The following is a 20736-nucleotide window of genomic DNA, read 5'->3' on the forward strand; positions in this document are numbered from 1 at the left end:
GGCTTTCATTTTAAGTTGAAAAGACTACCACGCAAGGTTGTTGGGTGTTCGCATTTATAGCTTCCGTTTGGGTAGAGAAGTTACATTTAATATTAATTTATTGCTCTGCACATGCACAGTTGCCTGATGAAGCCTGGTCCATACTCCAATACAAAGATATCGGGTACATTATTTTAGTCAGGTTCACAACGGATGATTATACTTAGGTTACTGGTGTGACCGTACTTGATTCAGCGTGTCGTGCAGTGCTGAACATCACAGCATACAGATGGCCACGAAAAGCAATACTACCCAAGTTCTGACCTGGTACTGTTACATTTTTTACGCTGCCCTCCGTTCACGGTCGTTCATGATTGAGATACTTTTTATACTCCAAGGATCCATCAACTCTGTATTCCTTTCGACCAACCATGATCGATTAAAACTATATATTTCACATCAGAGGACTGTCACTCCCAATATCAGTTAACCAAGAGAAAGAGCAAAATTCTCTCACCATTCCAAAATGTTAAATAACCATTATTATTTACCACGTTGTAGGAATTTGTCACCCTGTTTTGGCATTGCAGTGTCTGGTATTGTGCGTGGAGATGGCCAACACAGTTGGCCAGGTGGTGATATTACATGGAACTGCTCATGGCCTGTTGAAGACAATTTGGGGACTTGCTGGATAATGCTTTGTTCTAGTTTTATGAGTAAGTCACGTGCGCCCTCTGGTGGCAAATACAGAACTCTACAGCGTACTGGGCAAATGAACAGACAGAATTGTTAGAATGGCATCAAGTACGCCTACTGATCCTTTTCGAGAACTGCAACGAAATAAGCACTTGTGTACGGTGATAGTTTATATAGTTCTAGTGGTCGAATTCCAAGGAGGAGTCTATTTCAGATTTTGCTTAAGTTCATCTGTTAGCAGAGGACCTGATCAAATCCATACAACTCTACATGATATACCAAATAATGATTTTATTTATATAGCTATAATCAAATACAAGAAAAGGTAAATATATCAAAATAATGACAAAGGGGAATGTTTGGTTTGTGTTTCTTATTAACAACATTATTTCCTGAGACCTAAGGTAAAACATATTTGATATGATAGTGCACAGATAAATAACTGACATATTATTCAGCCCTTTATGAAATGTTATTTTCCATTTGAGCTCAGTTTAAGATATTCTATGCAACTGTCACAGAGCGAGTCCACTCTCATGGAACTCTCTTGGAAGTATTCCCCCAAAATTTTCCTTTGAAAAAGTAGCATTACAGCACAAGGTTGTTACCTGCACCTTTTATCTTCTCAACATTTCATATGGATATTTATCTGAAAGGATATTAATGCAAAGCACTTTAAACAGCAAAGCCACATCAAAGAAATCAAGAGATGCATAATTAGCACTGTATAACTCAGATTTATTCAAAGAGCTATCTTTTTTTTTCTAAATTGCCAAACAATTACTGACCTTCACCAGCATTTCATTACACTACTAATTCTGATTAGGGTTCCAATACAGTGTAAGCACAATGAGCAATCTCTTAAAGGCAATGCTTTCTAAAGACACAGCAGTACAATTCAGCAAAGCCAAAACTTATTCTCAAAGGAAGTGTTCAAACAAACGCAGACACAGCTCAAAGGCGGTATCAAGACATGATGGTTAATGTTTCTAGACAGCAGAACAGTACTTGCAGTTCACTTATAGATAAATCTTGCTAATGTACAACTTAGTGTTTGTTATATTCATATAACCTCACACTAACCGAGGACACTTCTCTAACATAAACATCAGAAAATATGTACATATAGGTTTGATTGAATTTTTCTTTTCAACTACTAAAATAATTTGTGAATTGTAAAAATCTGATATATACAAATTGGATACACACATGGCTGAGCACTGCAATGCATACAGTACATGCATTTTGTTTCTTATTTCTTTTAAAAGTCAATTGGTTTGGACCGTGGTTCTTCTGTTCAGCCACATATTTGGTCTTCATGCAGTTAGGGAATCAGTGACAATGGTTGGAGGGGGGACGACACACTCGCACATTGATTACAGAACCAGGACAGTGTGAAGAGCGCCTTTATTTGTTCCTGTTGATTGGGTCACCAATGAGTTCTGGGCAACGGATCTCTCCCTTGGCAATCCTGTCACACCTCACCAGGAGGTCATAGTTGATTTTGTCAGTGATCACACTGTCTTGCTTGTACTGAGGATGCTTTGCCACAAACTCTCTCATCCATTTTGCCATGGTCATCAGCTCTCCTGCATTGCACAGAGAATGAAATGAACATCTAGATTAGGTAATCATATGATTCTCCTATTGCATGATTTTCTTACAGTGTGCTAAAGCATCTCTTTGAACATGTTAGCACATCTGAACATGTTACAACAAATTCTGGCCACACACGAGTTAAGTGGAACACAAGGAAAATACACTTTTAACTATGGTCACAACAAACTACAAAGCTGACAAAGTAACCTTAATTTTAACAGAATATTCAGTGTCACTTGAAGAAACGGTACCCTTTCACACAAGTTAAGAAACATACTCATTTACAAGCCATGTTCAAAAGGACACTGTATGAGTATTTGGTAGACCCTACTATTACATCATCATTCATTCTGACTCCTTTGTACTCTGTGGTTGATGTTGGAGGCAGGTCTTTGATACAGCGACAGCCCTCGTTACTGCTTATCACACCCGCAGCCCAGTTTCAAATCAATGGACTATGGACTGCGCGAGGTGAGATAAGACTGCAGCAGTGATTTCAGCACACTTCCAAGGGCACCTGCTTATACACGCCAGCCACTGCAGCAGCACTCCAACCGCCCTGCCACACCCTGGTGTGGCCCAGCCAACTGCTTAGGACGGAGTTTGCTCACAGTATCACGTTCGAGATAGGGTGACCATACGTCCTCTTCCTCCCGGACATGTCCTCTTTTTGGGACTTCAGAATGTGTCCCAAAAAGAGGACATTTCTGGGAAAAAGAGGACGTATGGCCACACTAGTTCCAGAGGACTGCGGCACCTCACGTCTTCACATACCTGAAGCCCTTTTTTTGATAAGTTTCAGGTAATTCAGGATGGTGCATCTTGTGTCCACGTCCACCTCCATGTTTTCAAGGTAGCAGTTGAGTATTGGAATGAGTCCCTGAAACACTCCCTCCTGAGAGAAGAGAAATTATACTGATTAAAATTGAAATCATATAAACATAAAGACAATAGACAAAAATTGGACGTAAAATAAAAGTATATTAGTATATATTCTTAGTATATGCTCTTACACTAAGATAATTATCTGTATGTTAGTGCAATGCATTGTGTACGCTAAAGTATTTAATATATGCAGAGATTTAGCACAGTTTCTTAGCTTGGCACTTAATATCTGTAACAAATATTGTCCTGATATGTTGAATATTGTCCTTGTAAGTTACTCTGGATAAGTAAGTAACACAGTGTAACCTGTATTACTGTATTAATATCATCTCAGCTCTGCAGAACAAATATGTGAGTTTAAGTGGAGTATGATTTCAACAGGGTTTCAATATAATCCAAAGGTTCTGCCATATGAAAGAGCAAAGAGTAACTGAACCTTGCTCCAGGTAACAAGAAACAGACCACCTCCTTTGAAATTGGATATGCTGTCTCTGATTTAAAAAGGCTCAAGACAAAAGTAACAAGCACCATGAAAAAAGTTAAAATGTTTAAGCATTTCAAAGATGACTGAAACAAATGGGTTGCATGTAAATGCATTCATTCACTCTTCTTTTGGGGAGTGGAAGCTAGGAAACAAACAAACAGCCGGTGATGTAGCCAAAAGAAGAGTACAGCCTAAGCAAGCTAAAAACATTAACAACAGCATATTGCTAGCAAGTGGTGATTTTTACATAGGTGATCCTACCAGAGATGTCTTGATAAGCCTCAAAATTAAAAATGGAACTTTTAATGTGTGCATTGATGACTGCTTCGACATTTCTGGCAGTTATAAGCTTGCTAACAAGAATTAGTTTAGCTGATGATATACTTAGATTGTTAGTTTTCAGCCCCACCACATCAGCTTTGATCCACAGTGACTTCACAGTGTTTCTGAAGCTTAATCTGACATTGTTAGTTAAATTTGTTTCTAAAGTAAAAATCTAGAAAAAAATCTGAGAAAATAGGATAAAAAAGCTATAATTAGCTACTCTGTCAGAGATAGTATATTAAAAGAGTCCATTTAACACTGAATTGATGGTGAGTGGAGACCGATTTAAACAGGAGATGTCTGTAAAACAGTATCAACAGTGATGCAGTGAAAGGAAGTTACCTTTCCATTGATAATCGTGTCTATGCTCATCAGTGTGTACTCTGCAGTGTCATTATCCAAGCCATTTGGTGTTGCTGATGAACCATCAACAACAGGATTGCAACCTACAAATACAAGAAATTATTTAAAAGAGTAACTCTGGAATTTAATACTACAGGTATTCAGCTATCTGTTGGCCAGTTAAAATTATGGTTGACAGATAAGTGGTATTTATTATATGTTATGTAAATTGCTTGACCTAGCACTTTTTGTTGACCTTCCTTTATTATAGAAAAGAAAATTATAGAAAATCACGTTTACACAAACTACACTGGACAAATTCAAATCCAAAATGTTCACCTTTAAAAATGTCAAATCCAAAATGTTCATGAAATCATCAAATCCAAAATGTTCACCTTTAAAAATGTCCTTCCGGAAGTAAAACATGCCCTCTAGAACGGCATTTCGTTTCTGAGCGACTTTCATGTTGTCATCAACCTAATGTAGGACACAAAAGTCATGATTATGCAGTGATATTTCAAGCCTCATCCTCCCCCTTGCTCCAACTTCCAACTTATTTCAAAGGATAATCTACTTTGATTCACCTCATTTTTCAGAGATATAATTCAACAAATGCCCTACAGTATATGTTGGGTTTTTAGCAAAATTTCCATCTACTGTTTTATTGTTTTCTTTTATTGCACTGCATACAAACATGTCCATCATGCACCTTAACTAATTAGATCATTTCCAGCAATTAATGAGTACTGAACGTTTCTCCAACCTTTGACAAGGGGATGAGGAAGTCCAGCTTGTATGATAGGATTACTCTGGTAAGTAAAACCACAAAGACAACGTACGCGGAGTTCTCAAAGTCTGTCAGCTGGACCTGGAAGAAGGAAAAAACAACAACAACAAAAAAAACAAATCAATAATTGCCTTGAAAACTCTTCAGTGAAAATATGCATTTCAATTATACATACTATACCTGGAACAGTGTAATTACAAGAATTGCTTGTCTTGTATTAAAAGCATCTGTTCTTTCACCCCCTCAATGTGGAATTACACACTCTCATAATGGTCTTGAGTGGAAAGGTCAGATGACTGGCTAGACTGTCATGGGGCAGCATGACCCCTCAGTAGCACCAGTCAGATCTGCATTGATTGTTCCATGAAACTTTGATCATCATGTGGTGACACATAACAGAGGTATTTCCCAGAAGTGACGGCCCAATCCTTTTGTGTCCGGTCTATCCAGGGCTTACAAGAATAAGTCTGAATATTTACGCAAATGTAATCACCCCACAGCTTTGGTTACACCTAAAAATCTCCAGTGCTAACTACCCTCCCCTTCAATGTGTACTTGAAGTTCGTTTTCATCAGTCTCATTATTACATTGACTGGACTGATAATGTTAACCTTCCTTCTTCAGACCATCACTGTAGTTAATCAAACTGCTGTCACTCTCACTGGACATATATACCATTGTACTGCACAACTTGAGGCTAAATTTCACCGAATTTCAAACCCAAGCCAGTAACTACATGCATGTGCATACCACACAGAACCACAGCAAGTGCTTTTGGTTTTGACATATATTTTAGCATCCAACAGAGGGCAGCAGTAGTGCATTTAAGCTTGCTTGGTATCAGCAGAATAGTAATTCCATTGCAACTGAGCCTTTAGGAGCATACCAATTTAGTATGCTGTTGTGCACAAAGCACAGGACATCTGCCAGAGCAGCGGAACGGAAGTGTGTAAGAGCATGTGAGTGTCTGTTGCAGATGATGATATTACTCTCTAATATTTGGACAAGCAGTACAGCAAGTGCCCTTAGTTGGCAACCCTGGCCTTTAGCTCGACAAGACACTTGCATCTGTTGTGTGTGCTGTGCACTTTTTCAAACACGCAGAAAATCTGCTGTTACACTCAAGCTAGTTCAGTTGAGTGTTCAGTTCATTTGAACACACTAATATTCCATGCGGCATCCTCACCTCCATAGGGCGAAACTCAACCCTCCATCCGATGTCCGAGTTTGGAGGAGGAGGCTTGAACCTCATTGTCTGCCAGTTGGTCGACTGAAGGTTCTGTGATACAGACAGCAACACCAACTCAGAATTTTCAAGAGTGAGCATTTCTACTACAACGGGCCACACAAATCGCTCAGTCTGCCATTCACCTCCGGAATGGAAATCTGGATGCTAATCTTGGTCTTTGGACCAGGAATGTCAACATCATTCAACATACCATGTTGCTACACAGTAGGAATTACAAGGCATTAGCGGGCTTAACAGACATTCACCCACATTCAGAAAACTAACTATACTTCAACATGAAAGGTAGGTAAGGGACTGAGACTCACAGAACACCCAGCACGTACAGTAATCCCATACCTCAAAGTGGTCCGACTCATTCTCATCATCCAAGTGAATTTTCTCCTCAAAAACGGATAATGGATCACGGATGAAAAGATGAGCTATGTGTTGCGCCAGCAGTTTGTCAATCCCTGCAAAATTGACATGTAATCTACATTCAGTATAACATTTCAGTTTCTTATTATTACAACTTAAGTACTTCAGAGTGATGGTTCATTTTTCAAATCATTGCATAAGACACATGTAAGGTCATATGTTCCTGTGGTGTCTGTGCAATGATAACATTATTCACCGATCTGTTAAAACAGCAATAATGTTTAGTAACACTCTTTTCTGACCCGTTATCTACCAACCAAAAGATCTGCCTTTAAAATGTAGTGGTGCTTCATAACATTTTTCAGTTTTGGTGTGCTTGTGATGATTGCACCAGTGGAAATATTACAGATTTTGGTGACACTTTCTTTATAAAATAGTAACAGCAATTACACCTTGCATATTACCTGCTTCCAGTAGCTGTTTGTTGACCTGCTCATCTATTGTCAGTTCTATATCGTTGTATTTCTCACCACAGCAGGAGAGATAGCTGTCAATAGAATCATATCTTGATTTATGGATCCTGAATTTGCTGTTTTTCAGTGGCTGTAAAGAATAAGAAATAAGAATAAGAAATGGTCAGGGTGACTGTAATAGCTTACATTGAACATATTTTCAACTGCTGGGTATCAACAGAGGCTCCTTTGGTTAAGCAACGGAAGGGTTAAACCTTACTGCCCCACTTGGAAATCAACCCTTCAACTTTCTGTTTACAACTCTGTTTCCTTAAGAACCATGCCACAATGCTGCCACCTACTCACCTCCAAGCCCCTCTCCTCTTTCGTTCGGTCATCCACCGAGGCAGAAATAACGCCCCAGCGGCAGTCGATGTCTGACACATAGCCTCTGTAGAAGGGGGAGGCAGCACTCAGGGCCATCTGTAAACACGCACACCATTACCTCAGAAGGTTTAAAACAACTCAGCAACATCCACCAGTCAAATGCTTTCAATAGCACAGTGCCCTGTCTACTGTATACCCAAAGAACAATAAAGTTTTTCAACATCACAGTTTGGATAGTCAAATTACTACTACATTACCTAACAGACAGCCATTTCCTGGAGTGACATAGAACTTTTTTTTTACATTGATACAGCTGGGTACTTCCTGAAGAAATTCATGTTAAGTTCCCTTCATGTGAAGTACAAGTGCAGTGCTCCTTCCTGGAGCTGAACCTGCAGCGTTTGGGTAACAGACCTAGCCTCATAACTTTTTTTATACTTTAGCCTACATTACATGGTGAAAGCAAAAGCAATAACAGCATCAGACATCTGTCTGTAAATTGGTACTTACCACAATGGGGCATATTGTGGCCAGCTGATCATAAAGATACCTTGCCTCACTAATGCTACAGGCCTGGAATGTTACCTGCAAAGAGACAAAAACAGAACTTCGGATTACAAAAGGAACTGGTTTACATTGTTTTGGCCTTTATGTAACTGAATCTTTTGTTTTTTTTGTTTCTGTTTCTTTTTGAACTTCTCTTTGAACACTCCACTCTTGAAATAGAACTCCAGGGTAGAGGCAAAGAAACTTGTTTTTGCTTCTCACTTGCTATAGTTAAGAAGTTGTAAGTAGTAGAAAGCTGGCACTGAGTTTATGCAGGTACCACTGGGTGTGTTTTAAAAATGGAAGATGGGTGGTTTGTGTGAGAATCCCCAGGCAGCAGTGAACGTACCTGCAGACAGCAGTTGCCCATGCCAAATCCCATGGCATCCATGTAGATGTGGTCAGGAAGAGCTGCCCTGGCTGCCTCTCCATCATCCTCAGGGAATTCCTCCACAAATGGAGATGGGGTGTTCTTATCCTTAAAAACTATCATAGGAAGATGGGGAGAAGGGAGAGAGCTGAATCAAACATCAAAGGGGCGGATGAGAAAAAAGAAGAAAAAAAAAAAAACCCACAACGCAAATGTTTGTACTTTGGAGTACAGTAACGGAAACTCTCAATAATGGTTTACATAAGTAAAAGTGCAACTCTATTTCTAATAAAACTTTAAAAATGATCAATCAATGCATTTAACTGAAGCTAGTTCCTTCGTATATGACCAAACGCACCCATGGATTTCAGCAATGTTATAAATCAGCTTTTCTTCTTCAGGTAACATTCATTATGAGTGATGACATTGCTTCACTGTTTATTTGAATCGAGTCAAGTTGCCTTCAAGCAACTCCTTCACTTTCTACGAAAGTATCGGACGTACCTTTAACACAGCCTATCATTATTAATTAAAATTAATATCAACATAACCAGAATGATAAAAAATGTAAGGTTGGCATGCAGGAGAACTTTTCATAGCATTCATGTTGTACTAACTAATATAATGGCTGGAATACTACATTACACCTCAACAACCCTGTACAGATATGTGCACTCTGCAACATCCTTTTGGCCACAACACACAACTTATTCGGCATATACCCCACTTTGAAAAATCAGATTAGTTTGTTTCCAAATATCATAAAAAATATGACAAAAATGAGAACAGTATCCAGCAGTCAGTCCTATGAGGACAGTTTGTAGTAGATATAAAAGTATATAAGTTAATATAGTCAGGAAAACTGAACAGTATTTTGGAATGAATGATTGGAATAATAATGAATGTCTAAACAGTATATTAATTCCTGTCATGATCACCTCAAATGTTAACAGCCAAATCAAAGCCAATGGCTCTTGTTAATTGAGATAATTGGCAAGGACCCACTGAAAAGCATACCCTTACATATTAATTTGAGGTGGGAAAAATAATGGGTTAGATTCAGAAATGACAGGCATAAGCAATCTAGTGCACTTTAAGATCAATGAATCAGTGAAAATTACAATCATATTTATGAAAGGTGTTTATCAAGCTATCAAGAAAGACTGCCTTGTATTCGTGGCATGGGTTTGACACCTAAATCTTCACCTAATACCAGTATGACTATCAGAATGAGTTTATAAAGACCAAACCCATACATGCAAGTTGGGCAGAGTACAATAAGTTTTTGAAGTTGGGGTATGTTGCATAAAAGTTGTAGGAGTTTCATGTTTGTGAAGAAGGTAGTTCACCTTTACAAGGTGAAGGATTCATCTCACTGTTCATTTTAGACATGTATCACCCCCCTAAAATAATACTAGAAATGCTTACTGGGTACATTGATGACCACTTTCTCTCCTCTCCTGTGCCGGATGTTCCTGGTCAGAGTGCTAGAACATAAGCAAAACCACAGAATTTGTTTTCAACACATTTTTTCATGCAAATGCAAAGATGCAAATTCAAGACTATGGGTGACAGAAAATAAGATCTAATATGCTTATCATGGAGTAGTTTATATATATATATATATATATATATATATATATATATATATATGTATATGATAGCAAATAACAAGGAGACAGTAAAGATGGCACTCTACATTCACACTCTCCTTCACAGAGAAATGTTCCTTGGATATTTTCCTACCAAAACCCCAAGCATAACTTTTAGAATCTCATATGGTGGAAAATGTGGCTCTTCTAATCTGCAACATAAAGGCGAAAAAAGTCTTCTTGCTTTCTGTTGCACTTGCTGTGAAGATTTCACATTCCACTATAAAAATGAATAAAGGCCACATGTTATGAACAATACCATCTTTACCCATTTATGTGTGTCCTTAGTATACCTGTTGCTCATTAGAGACTACATGTGCACTGCACAGGTTAATATGGCCAATGGAAACAAGCTGTATTATTCTGTTCATAACTTTGTCATTTGTGACACAAAAACAACTGCAGTGTCAGATCTCTCAAATCTCACCAAGTTGAAGGATAAACTGGATGGGGCCAAATGACAAATGGAGCAGAAAAGAAACATCCAAAAAAAAAAAAAAAAAGATTTAATCTATTGCTCAGTGTACTGATCTGGCAGCTATAAATTCTCTTTAACTATTCCATTACCTATGCTTTTTTCTACTTATTTCTACCATTTTCAAGACTAATGTAACAGTGATAACAATAATACTGTAGATCTATTTCTGCATTTCATAATACAAACAAATGCAATCCAGCAGTTACATTTTTTCTGCTGATAAAACTTGTAACAAGTGGAAAATGGAGAGAGAGAAAAAAAGAAAGAGAAAGAGAAGGAGAACATTAGTCACAGACAGGATTTTTTTCCCCCCCAATCAATAAATGCAATCCCCATGTCATGAAGCACCTCGCTGAGTTGCGCAGAGCACCTGAATTTTCTAAATTGAAACGTTCCTTTTCATTTGAACAATTTCCTAATCCTAACCTGGAAAGGCAGGCTGCAGCAAACCCTTGTTTCCTCTGTTCAAACCGCTCAGGTCTAACCTGAGGGCAAAACCTCCCGACCTCAGGTACATTACAATACCTACATTACTGCATTACTGCTTACCTGAATCTTGGGTGTCTGTTAATAGCCTCATCAGGGAAAAACAGAGATTTGGAAACTCCTTTTTCAACAGGTGTGGGTTTGCATTCCGGCAGGGTAAAACCTGGGCAACCCAGTCTGAAACCAGGAAGAAGACAGTCATACCAGTTCAAACAATGATTTTCATGTACTCATACATTTTCATAAAAATGAATGTTTATTCCTTCCTGGAATTGACACAGCAAAACCACCCATGCCTATGGCATCTGTAAATCACACATGTAAATGCGCAACCTACAATTCAAATACGTTAGTTCCCAAGGCTGTAATCACTTCATGTTTGGCTTTGTAAATATTTTCCATTCTTGAAAGATTTAGGGGTAGTACTGTGCACAGCTGGAGGCATGAGCCATTGAGAAATAACAGGTGATCCTCAATGCTTTGAAGGCTGGTAGGTGATTTCTAAACTGACCCATGAACATAGACAGAGAAAGGCAAGTTCAAAGCTGTTCCCCTATACTACCTCATGTGATCGCTTTCATTGAAAAGAGACAACAGATTAAACTGTTTTTGTGTCAATAATGTAGTTTACATGCTGTGATTGGACGGGATATTATTGAGTCAGCCTTGATACCACATGATGGCTGTGCGGCTTGCCACACGCTGGAACATCAAACAATGAGCTTGCCAATTATTAAACACATGGCAAATATTGAATTCAGTTAAAGATGAAGAACAAAAGGAGTTTCTTTAATCCAAGACAAACTGACTATAAAAAGGAGACACTGGTAAAAGTGAAAGGTATTAAATCAGAAACTGCCACCTGGTCAGGGCTACAGTTATAAGCCTGTTGAAATCACAGAATGAAATGTTCTTCTTGCTCTTTTCCATACTTGTTTGATATCAGATCCTTCGCCTTTCCTTTCCTCTGATCATCACAATGAGGCCACCCAGGAGTTTATGCACACATACTTAACCCCTGCCACTTCAAGGTGAAGCTCAGTTATATGTGGTGCAAGTGGAAGCAGCTGTCCAAGAGGATTTTGATTGAGAACCTGCTGTATTATCTGATGGACACATCTCTTTGCTGTAGCAAGTTAACTTATGAGCACATCCCTACTCTGTCCCGGATTGCGGAAAGTTAAATGAGAGGAAGAGGTTTCCATTTTTTTTTTTACCGCCAATGTGAGAGAACCCGAAGCGAAACAAAACACAGGAGACCTGTTGTTGTTGATATCCCCCCGGAGCTGAAGGAATGAGGACTTTCCGGATCGTTGATTACCTTGGGAATGATGTTATGGTGCACAGCGTTTCGTGTTCCTTCAGAACGGAAGAAGCCTCCTTCCTTCGCTTCCCCATGTTGTCTTCCACTGTGTTAAACTCCGACATTGTTCCCCCATACGGCTGGCCCGGAGTTCCCTCTATCATGTAGCTGCCATATTCCGGCCTCCACAGCGTTGGGTGGCTACACAGGCAAACACACAACTTACAATATATTTACTCTATTTGGCTTTAGGGAGAAAGCAGTTATACAAACAGGCATTAAAAGTTGTGCGATATATGAAGGGGTTTGCTCATGGCTGACTCATAAGCGGTTTAGTTAGGTTTGGTTACTCTCAGACAAGGTAAACATGTTTTTAATCTGTGCTGAGCCCCCTGTCTTAGTAGGAAAAAAGTGCTGCGGACAGGGCATTCGAGTTCCGGGGTGAGCACTTCAGAATGTGCAACAGAGAGGCATTAATGAGGAATGCTAGAGCTTCACCACCCCCACCTCACACTGGTATTTCCCCTGGGCTAGTCTGTTCCACAGATCTGGGACATCACGAGCGGTTAGCTTGCAGGCTTGAAGGCCAAATCGGCTTGTAAAAACATTCATACAAGGCAAGTGGAGTCACAATGTACACTTTACTAATAAAAAGAACAAAATGGAAACCACGCCGACACTAGAGGATAATGACAAATTATTAATAAGGATAATTTATTACAGTTTGATCTGTCACATTTTTAGAAAAGTTTGAGACAGCACAATCAACCATAGCTAATCCCTGACTGTCACTTTTTGTTGTAAAGAATAATGCTTCTCTCACTGAAAGCTTTCTTCATCTTAAAAAAATATATTTTCACCCTCAAAGTGGTTAATCTGTTGGAAATCTGAAACAAATGCATTGCAATTTGGAGATCTGTTTTTAAAAAATATACATAATTTTAAAAATATAGTGAACAATTCATCAAATTCTGTGTGAGTGAGGGAGGCAGGGTAGAAAAGTACCATCACCTGACTCACCTGACTTTACAAGAATTCTCAGCTATTAAAATTTACAAGAATGTAGATTTTAATAGCTAAGCTAAGCTGAATGTCATAATAACCTTTCACCTCAGCTGAGGTTTTGACCCTTGCCTTGTTGGCAAGTTCACAAACAAGTCTGCAAATTAACTGAACCTTACCATAAACCTTTATGAAAGTCACAGCAAGATGCAGTTTACAGTACAGTACCTCAAAAAATTAACTACATACTGTAATTAACATTTCTCAGGAGAGGGAACAATTCATAGTTTGAAACCATTGCTCTGCTGTTCTGGCATATTAAAGAATGCTCTGTTCAGTTCATTCACTAAACTAGAGGCTAAACACCTAAGGTAGTCTTTGTCAGTGTAGGAGTCCTGGTAAGTAACCCTGGTCCTGGAGAGTCATATATGTTTCTGAATTTTATCACATAATTCAATCAATTAGTACACCAAGCTAACGCAGACGACTGTGTGCCAGTGATTAATTTCCACAGTCACCTGCATTCATTTGGCATGAAGACGTATAAGGAAAAATAAGCAGAAACAGTATTGAAGGACCCTGGCTGCTTACTCATGTTCTAAAACACCACTTTCTGATTTTCAGTATCACTTCAGAGTGTAACAATGTGCGAGGACTTTTTGTTTCATATTAGTTCATTGATATATATTTTTGTTCTATAGATAATGTGATGTAGTGTTCATAATGAACTACTTGCTATGAGCAATCATGCTGCCAAAGACAGACAGATTATTTATTGACAAATGGAACCACCAAAACCAAAATAAGGGAGAAACTGCAGCCTGCATGTTCTTCTCCATGTGTCTGGGTCAACAAAACAATGCTATTAACACAATATGAAGCTGTGCAGCTATTTGAAATCTTAGGAAGTACAGGCTACATTAATGGCATGACAATACAATTGTTCTTGTCCATTTTTATTAATCCTCAAACAGTGTAAAAAAAAAGTAATTCATGGGATAAGAGTGAAAGTCCCAAGAATTGCCTATTTTTCTGGACATGAAACCTTGTGTTTTAACAGTACCACAATGCAATCGTAAATCATAGTTTTTTAAAAATCATCTACACTATATTAATGCTGAAATATCCATATGTGATGATGTATGTGGAACAAAGATCCCTGAAATTGAGGAGGGCAAAACAAAACACAGCAACCCACAGCAAAAACTTGGACCATGCAATGGCACAGTCAGTGCAAATCACGGCTGTTTCATCACCAGAATTCTGGGGCACTGAAAAAGCGTGCCTATGTACTGGGGTGAAAATGTTTTTAAACCACTGTATGAAGATGGATGCTTTGGACACCACAAAGCCAACAGACTGAATGAGGAACTTAGTTTTCTTAATTTCTTAATTTCCCTCTATTCTTGGTTGTTGATGGTTTGATCACATTTCTCTTTTTGTAATTAATTTGATCAGTACCTGGGAATACAGAATATTATTGATTTTCATGAACCTACACAATGTTGTGTTGAAATATATGTACACTGTATTTTAACTATATTGTATTTTAATAGTAACTTTACTGTTGATGAATATGATGGCTTTAAAGCCCAGTAAATGGCTCCTCCGCACCTGTGGAAAATAAAAATTGCCACTGAATTGTAAGAAATACTTGCCCCTGCTGCCTCTGGACAAACTTGAAATACAAGCTGCACACTTCTGCAATTCATTTGTCTCTTTTGCTTGTGGCCACATAGACTGAGTTGTGCGATCTCTGAGAAAATGTTTACCCCACTGTTCTAAAGGGGCTCCTGTGGTGTGCAGGTATGTCATCATTGCGTAACACATTGCCAAAGGGGAAATGCAAAATGAAAGTCAAATTGGTTGGGGCATGTTCTCCAAACTTCCATATCAATGTACTTCTTGGACCTTAAGCATAGCTTACTACCCACCGTGAGAAGTGTGGACAGTAATGCTACTTGTCCACAATGCATTTGCTATATAATTTGATTGACAAATTCACCTTTTAGAGAAGGGCCTAGCAATTAAACGCCTCTGACATGCTTGGGTTCAACTTTCGCACCACTGTCCATGTTCTGAGAATGGATAGGAATTCAAATGCTGTGGGCATAATGTGAAAGCACTCTGTGTACTGACAAAGTCCACTTACTTGGGGTTGGTTTTTTCACCTTTATCTTGAAGTGTCTCCAACACCTCCCCTCCGTTCAACACCAAGCGGACTTTTTCATCCTTGTCATCCATTGCTACTAGCATGTACTCCACCTTTAAAGACACAAAGCTGATCAATATGCATTCAAATCATTTTACATAGCAAATCAGACCTCATGTATGAACATATAACTCATTTCTACAATTTTATCTGAACTTAAAATGTAGATGTCCCTCCTCTGGTTTGAAATTAAGATATTTCTGTGGGTTTCAGGTTTTGCTCCAGACAGACTGGGAATATAAGCATCACCAGGAAAAAAGTGCTTTACTTCAAGCATTTGACTAACTGCCTAAACTAACCAAATTTCTGCCAAATTGGGTACAAAAATTCTGAACATGCAAAAGACACCAACAAAAAGAGGTCAGGAGACATTTTTACTGGCTAACATAAATTAGAATTTAAATGTGCTACATGCTGTTAAACACTGGAATGTGTGACATGCCTACTCAAAGGAATACAACTGTGAGAAAGGCAATGCTTTTGGTCTTACAGGTTCAGTTGGATATTTTTTCAACTATCAGCGGACAACAGGAGAAGATTCTTGCAGCAGACAGGCAGATCTCCTCAATAATGAGCTTGTCCATACATACGACATGCCAAACCATTACTCTAACCCCAACCTCAACCCTATTTGAGTTTGTTGAGGAAAGCTAGGAGGACATCAAATCTGGACAGAATTGCTTGCATTTATAGATAGACTGTCCTGATTCCTGCAGCAACCACCTACTGAATATAAAAATAAATAACTGTTCATCTGTGGTACAGTATTATAAAATGTATTTTTTTTCCTTTCTCTATACATATTAAAAGTAAATATGAAAGAGAGAATCTGAACTGGTACATTATGCATTTTATAAGTGTTTGTTTTTTTTTTCTTTTAGGCAGACAGCACATCTCATTAGCTACATGGTTTACAAAATCTAAATTGCAATCTATAGACAATTAAATGAAAGCCAGACAAAAAACAGATCCATTCAAAATACAGATTTAAAACAGATTGGAGAGGCGTCATCTTAAGTCCACTTGAAGCGCACAGATTCCCAAACTGAATAGACCTGTGACCAGTACCGTGTTGTTTTCTTATTTCACTATAATAGACCATTGAAAGACATGCGTCATAGCGCCAACCTAAACCCGGCATCCTTATTCCCGCGATAAAAGTGGGACACATCCGCTACATCCCTTTCAATTCATCAAACAGGTTTCCTTGACTTTGATTCTGCTACCCTGTAATCCACTGTCTGCACGTGGGATTAATCTAAAACAACAACATTCCGGAATGTTTGAAATCAATGCATTGTGACCAAGGGAAGGCACACTGGCCTCTGACAGACACTGGACAGCACCACTGCATCAATCCCCTACAAATCTATATGCTTTCATCTGTTCACTTATCATACAGATCAGTGCTCTGTACCATTTATAATAATGGAATGTGTAATAATGTAATGTAGTTCCCATGGCTGCTCTTATAGTTCTTTGCCAGGCACTTTCTGTGCAGCGAGGTTAGAATATGAAATATGAAATAGAAAAGGTTTCATTTATTAGGATTTTAAGCACCACAAACACAAAGGCATCAGATAACTATACCTATACTTATCCTGCCACTGTTTTTAGCTTGGTGTTTGATCAGTGATGGTTTGTATGGTGGCTCCGAGGTGCAAAACAAATACAAGAAAAAAAACACAAGAACAAAAAAACTTGCAGCCCTTAAGTGCAAAGAAGATATCCCATTACAGAACTGCATCACACTGATCCTACCACCACTGAATTTTTGGCGTGGCTGGCATCAGTTATTTGAAGAGCACACACCTACACCACCCACTTTTTTTGGTGAGAATATGTTTTTATTCTTTTTTTTTTTAATTTACAGAATTCTGGCATTATAGCTGATTTGGTAATCAACAAGGTGAGTGTTATCTATAGTACATCTATTCACCTATTCAAATAAATGAATGCCAACTGTGCCAAAACTTCTATGATGCAATTTCAGTTTTATGATTTATTATTATATGAGTTCTTTTGCATGTTTGCACCTCAAGGAACAAGGTTTTATTTTGTATTTCATACTTTAGGGCCACAAGGTTTTCTTTCTCTATGCATTATATCTATCTTGCCATGATGGGTTATTTAGTTGATTTGGATGAGTGTGTCCACTAAATTAATAATAATAAAAAGAAATGCAACAATAAAAATAATGACAGGAACTTAATATTCTGGTGTGTTTTGGTAATATTCTTAATAGTCTACCACATGTGTTACAAGTTGTTGAAAAGCTCCCGTTGATTCCGATTAATAATTTTGGAATAAACGGAATGAATTTCTCCAACTACAGAGATGTGGAAAAAAAAACAGACTGACAAGTAATACCTTTGAATGGGCAGACATGTCAAATGTGTCCAAACAGTAAACTACTCTGAAACATACCTTCACCACAATTTGAAACCGTACCTAGTTAACATGTTTTAAATCTTAATGAGTGAAATGACGATCCCAATTCAACACCCAAGACATTAGGTGACGAAAAACCTGTCTGAAATAGTGACCCCAGTTAGTTTACTCTCTGATAGGTACTGACAATTGGCTAACGCTCTAACAACTTAAATTCAATGACTTAATTCGTGACACATTCTACATGAAGGCTTTTGTGAAATTCAGTATAACGGGGAGCTTTTTACTTTTAAAGTCAAACATCTTTTCGTAATAATTAGGCTGACATAAATTACTTTATATATCAGCGACAAACATTTGTTGTAAAAAAGTGTAGATAATAATTAGGTCGACCTGATAAGAAACAGAATACCTACATACAGAAATAACTACGTTCATGACACATTTTAACTGGATGCTTTTTATTTAATATACAAATGTGAATGTGGAAAATGTTCAATAGATTTACTGTTCAAAACAATAACGTAATCTACCAAGAAATTGCGTAAATCGCAGTGTTATCCATATTACAAGTTAGATTACTTTAGGATTCTGTATCATGGGACATTTTCATATATTTTATAAATGATTTTACAGGAACACAACTATACTGTGCGAATTCAATTATTTTACTGTGAAAGAGAAATTTATGGACACCTTTGTAATCTACTTGAAGTCCTGATCTTGGCTACGCATCACAACATACTCCACCACACCGAGAACGTATCTTTGTGGACACTCAAAAATAAAAACACTGACGTGAAAAGTGCAGCGACTGAACCTGAGAACGAAACGAAACTAAACAAACCGGACGACGACGTGTGCACCTGCAACATAGAAGCCGGACATTTCATCACTGGATACAACGACTTGCTAAAAGCATAACTCCACATATCAAATCAGACAAAAACACTGTAGTTAACCTAAATATTAACTAAAACTACACGTCACGTGTTTATCATAAATCGCAGCGAGAGAAAAAAAACAGAACATTGCATCAGTTTCTTAATCTTACCTCGTCGCCCCACTTCAAGACATCCTTCTGCCGATCTTTCACCTTGTTGTAGATGTTGAGAAACTGAATGATACCATGTTTTCTAATATGATCCGCGTACTTTTTGGTCTCTTCCCAGTTCAGTGGCGACCCTTGAGACAGCAAGCCCATACTAGCACAAATCTACACTAACAGCAGACTTGACCGGTGCAAATGTATTAACGTGGTTTTTAGATAAGTTCAACGACGCAGCAGTACAATACAGCTCGCTAGCCAGTGAACCTCAATCTGTATTTATATTTCACCCACTTCCAGTTGAGATCCCAACCTATTGATTATTAGCTAGCCAGGTTTATTATCTAGCCAGCTAACAGGAACGAGGCCTTCTCACATTACTATTTAAAATATGTCCCTAACGAAAGCTAATAGGAGCTTCAAGACTGATCTTCCGTACCGAGGCAACAATAACATACGGAACAAAGAAAGACAGACGCAAAACTACTTATTCGGCTGGAGGTTGGGACTGCCCTGTGCGTTTCAGCAGTGAATAAAGGTAACTGACATAGTCGGCTCCCAGAACACTACCGTTACGCGCACGCACACACCTCCTCAGTCGGTATTTGAGTGAAACCGAATACGGTTTCCCTACTGGCACTTTGCGATGACTGGACACACGTGACTCTGTCAGGCGGACGTACGTCATATAATGACTCAGCACTCTCCTCCACAAAACGCTCAATGAAGCCGTTCAGCAGCAAACAGCGCAGATGGAAGAGATACACATAGCCTAGATGGGTAGAAACGTTTCGCATCTGCAAACAACACGGAGTTAGAAGTTCAGAGATTTGATATTAGATCTTAGCTATTTGTTAAACTTATGTTTTATATATCTGTTTATAAAGCGTGACACTGAACTAATTAAGTAATTGTTGTAAACTTGGGAATAAAACCCGCAACCATTTGGATGTAAGGCCAGCTGCTTAAATATCACGGCACCTGGCGCCAACATATTTGAATGCACTGCATTTTTTAGGGTACAACGGAAAATTACTGACACATTTAACGCTCACCCCCAGCCACGATGCTAATATGCCCATAGCTGGCCAGCCATGGGAACTACATTACATTTACAAGTATGATAAAGATAAATCTTGATCAACATAAGGTCATTTGAAAGGTATTTTTCACCAACAATTTCAAATGAGGTCATTTCATACAGTTTGTTGAAAGAAAGGACAAAGCCCTTTGCATACAAAGTATCCTGAGAAAAAACGCATGGAAAATGTAAGTCAGGAGGTTTATCAGGTTTAGGTTTTTTAAGTGCATTTTAAAAAGTTGTTCAGCAAGTTCCTGGCCGCAAAGTTAAGTGGAAGGGTAAATATCTGAACAGTACTCTAAATGTTAAAATGTGAAGGGGCGATAAACCTTGAAACATTAATTTTTCATGTTGTTTCAAATCTGGTATTATGCTGTCATGCACACAATGTGCACTAAATCATCCCAGGAGCTGAGATCTTTCCCATTAGTTCCTGAATTTCTGCTTGAAACACAGCATGCAACATTTCCCCACTTCAGGAAATGAAATGTGAGTCTTTTTTAAACATCCCAGTATAGGGCCTCACAATGTGTCTTGGAACAAACATTTCATTTGTTTATTTACAGTTATTGCAATATAGCACAGATTTTGTATAGTATTATTTCATACGTTTTAAGTTGAAACAAAAA

At 38.3% G+C, this 20736-nt stretch overlaps 1 protein-coding gene across 1 annotated transcript; it reads right to left on the minus strand.

Moving 5' to 3' along the window:
- Positions 1–1401: 1401 nt before the first annotated feature.
- Positions 1402–19621, minus strand: gclc (glutamate-cysteine ligase, catalytic subunit). Its single transcript, XM_036547444.1, has 16 exons — positions 19033–19621; positions 15528–15640; positions 12392–12574; positions 11134–11247; positions 9883–9941; positions 8434–8570; positions 8049–8123; positions 7518–7634; positions 7164–7302; positions 6682–6794; positions 6283–6375; positions 5073–5177; positions 4705–4786; positions 4310–4413; positions 3049–3169; positions 1402–2264 (listed from the first exon to the last, which is right to left on the minus strand). The coding sequence occupies exons 1-16, from the start codon at positions 19180–19182 to the stop codon at positions 2083–2085; spliced, it is 1887 nt and encodes a 628-aa protein (XP_036403337.1). The 5' UTR covers positions 19183–19621; the 3' UTR covers positions 1402–2082.
- Between the last annotated feature and the right edge of the window lie 1115 nt (positions 19622–20736).

This window comes from Megalops cyprinoides, chromosome 15 (assembly GCF_013368585.1).
Source record: "Megalops cyprinoides isolate fMegCyp1 chromosome 15, fMegCyp1.pri, whole genome shotgun sequence".
Lineage (NCBI taxonomy): Eukaryota > Metazoa > Chordata > Actinopteri > Elopiformes > Megalopidae > Megalops > Megalops cyprinoides.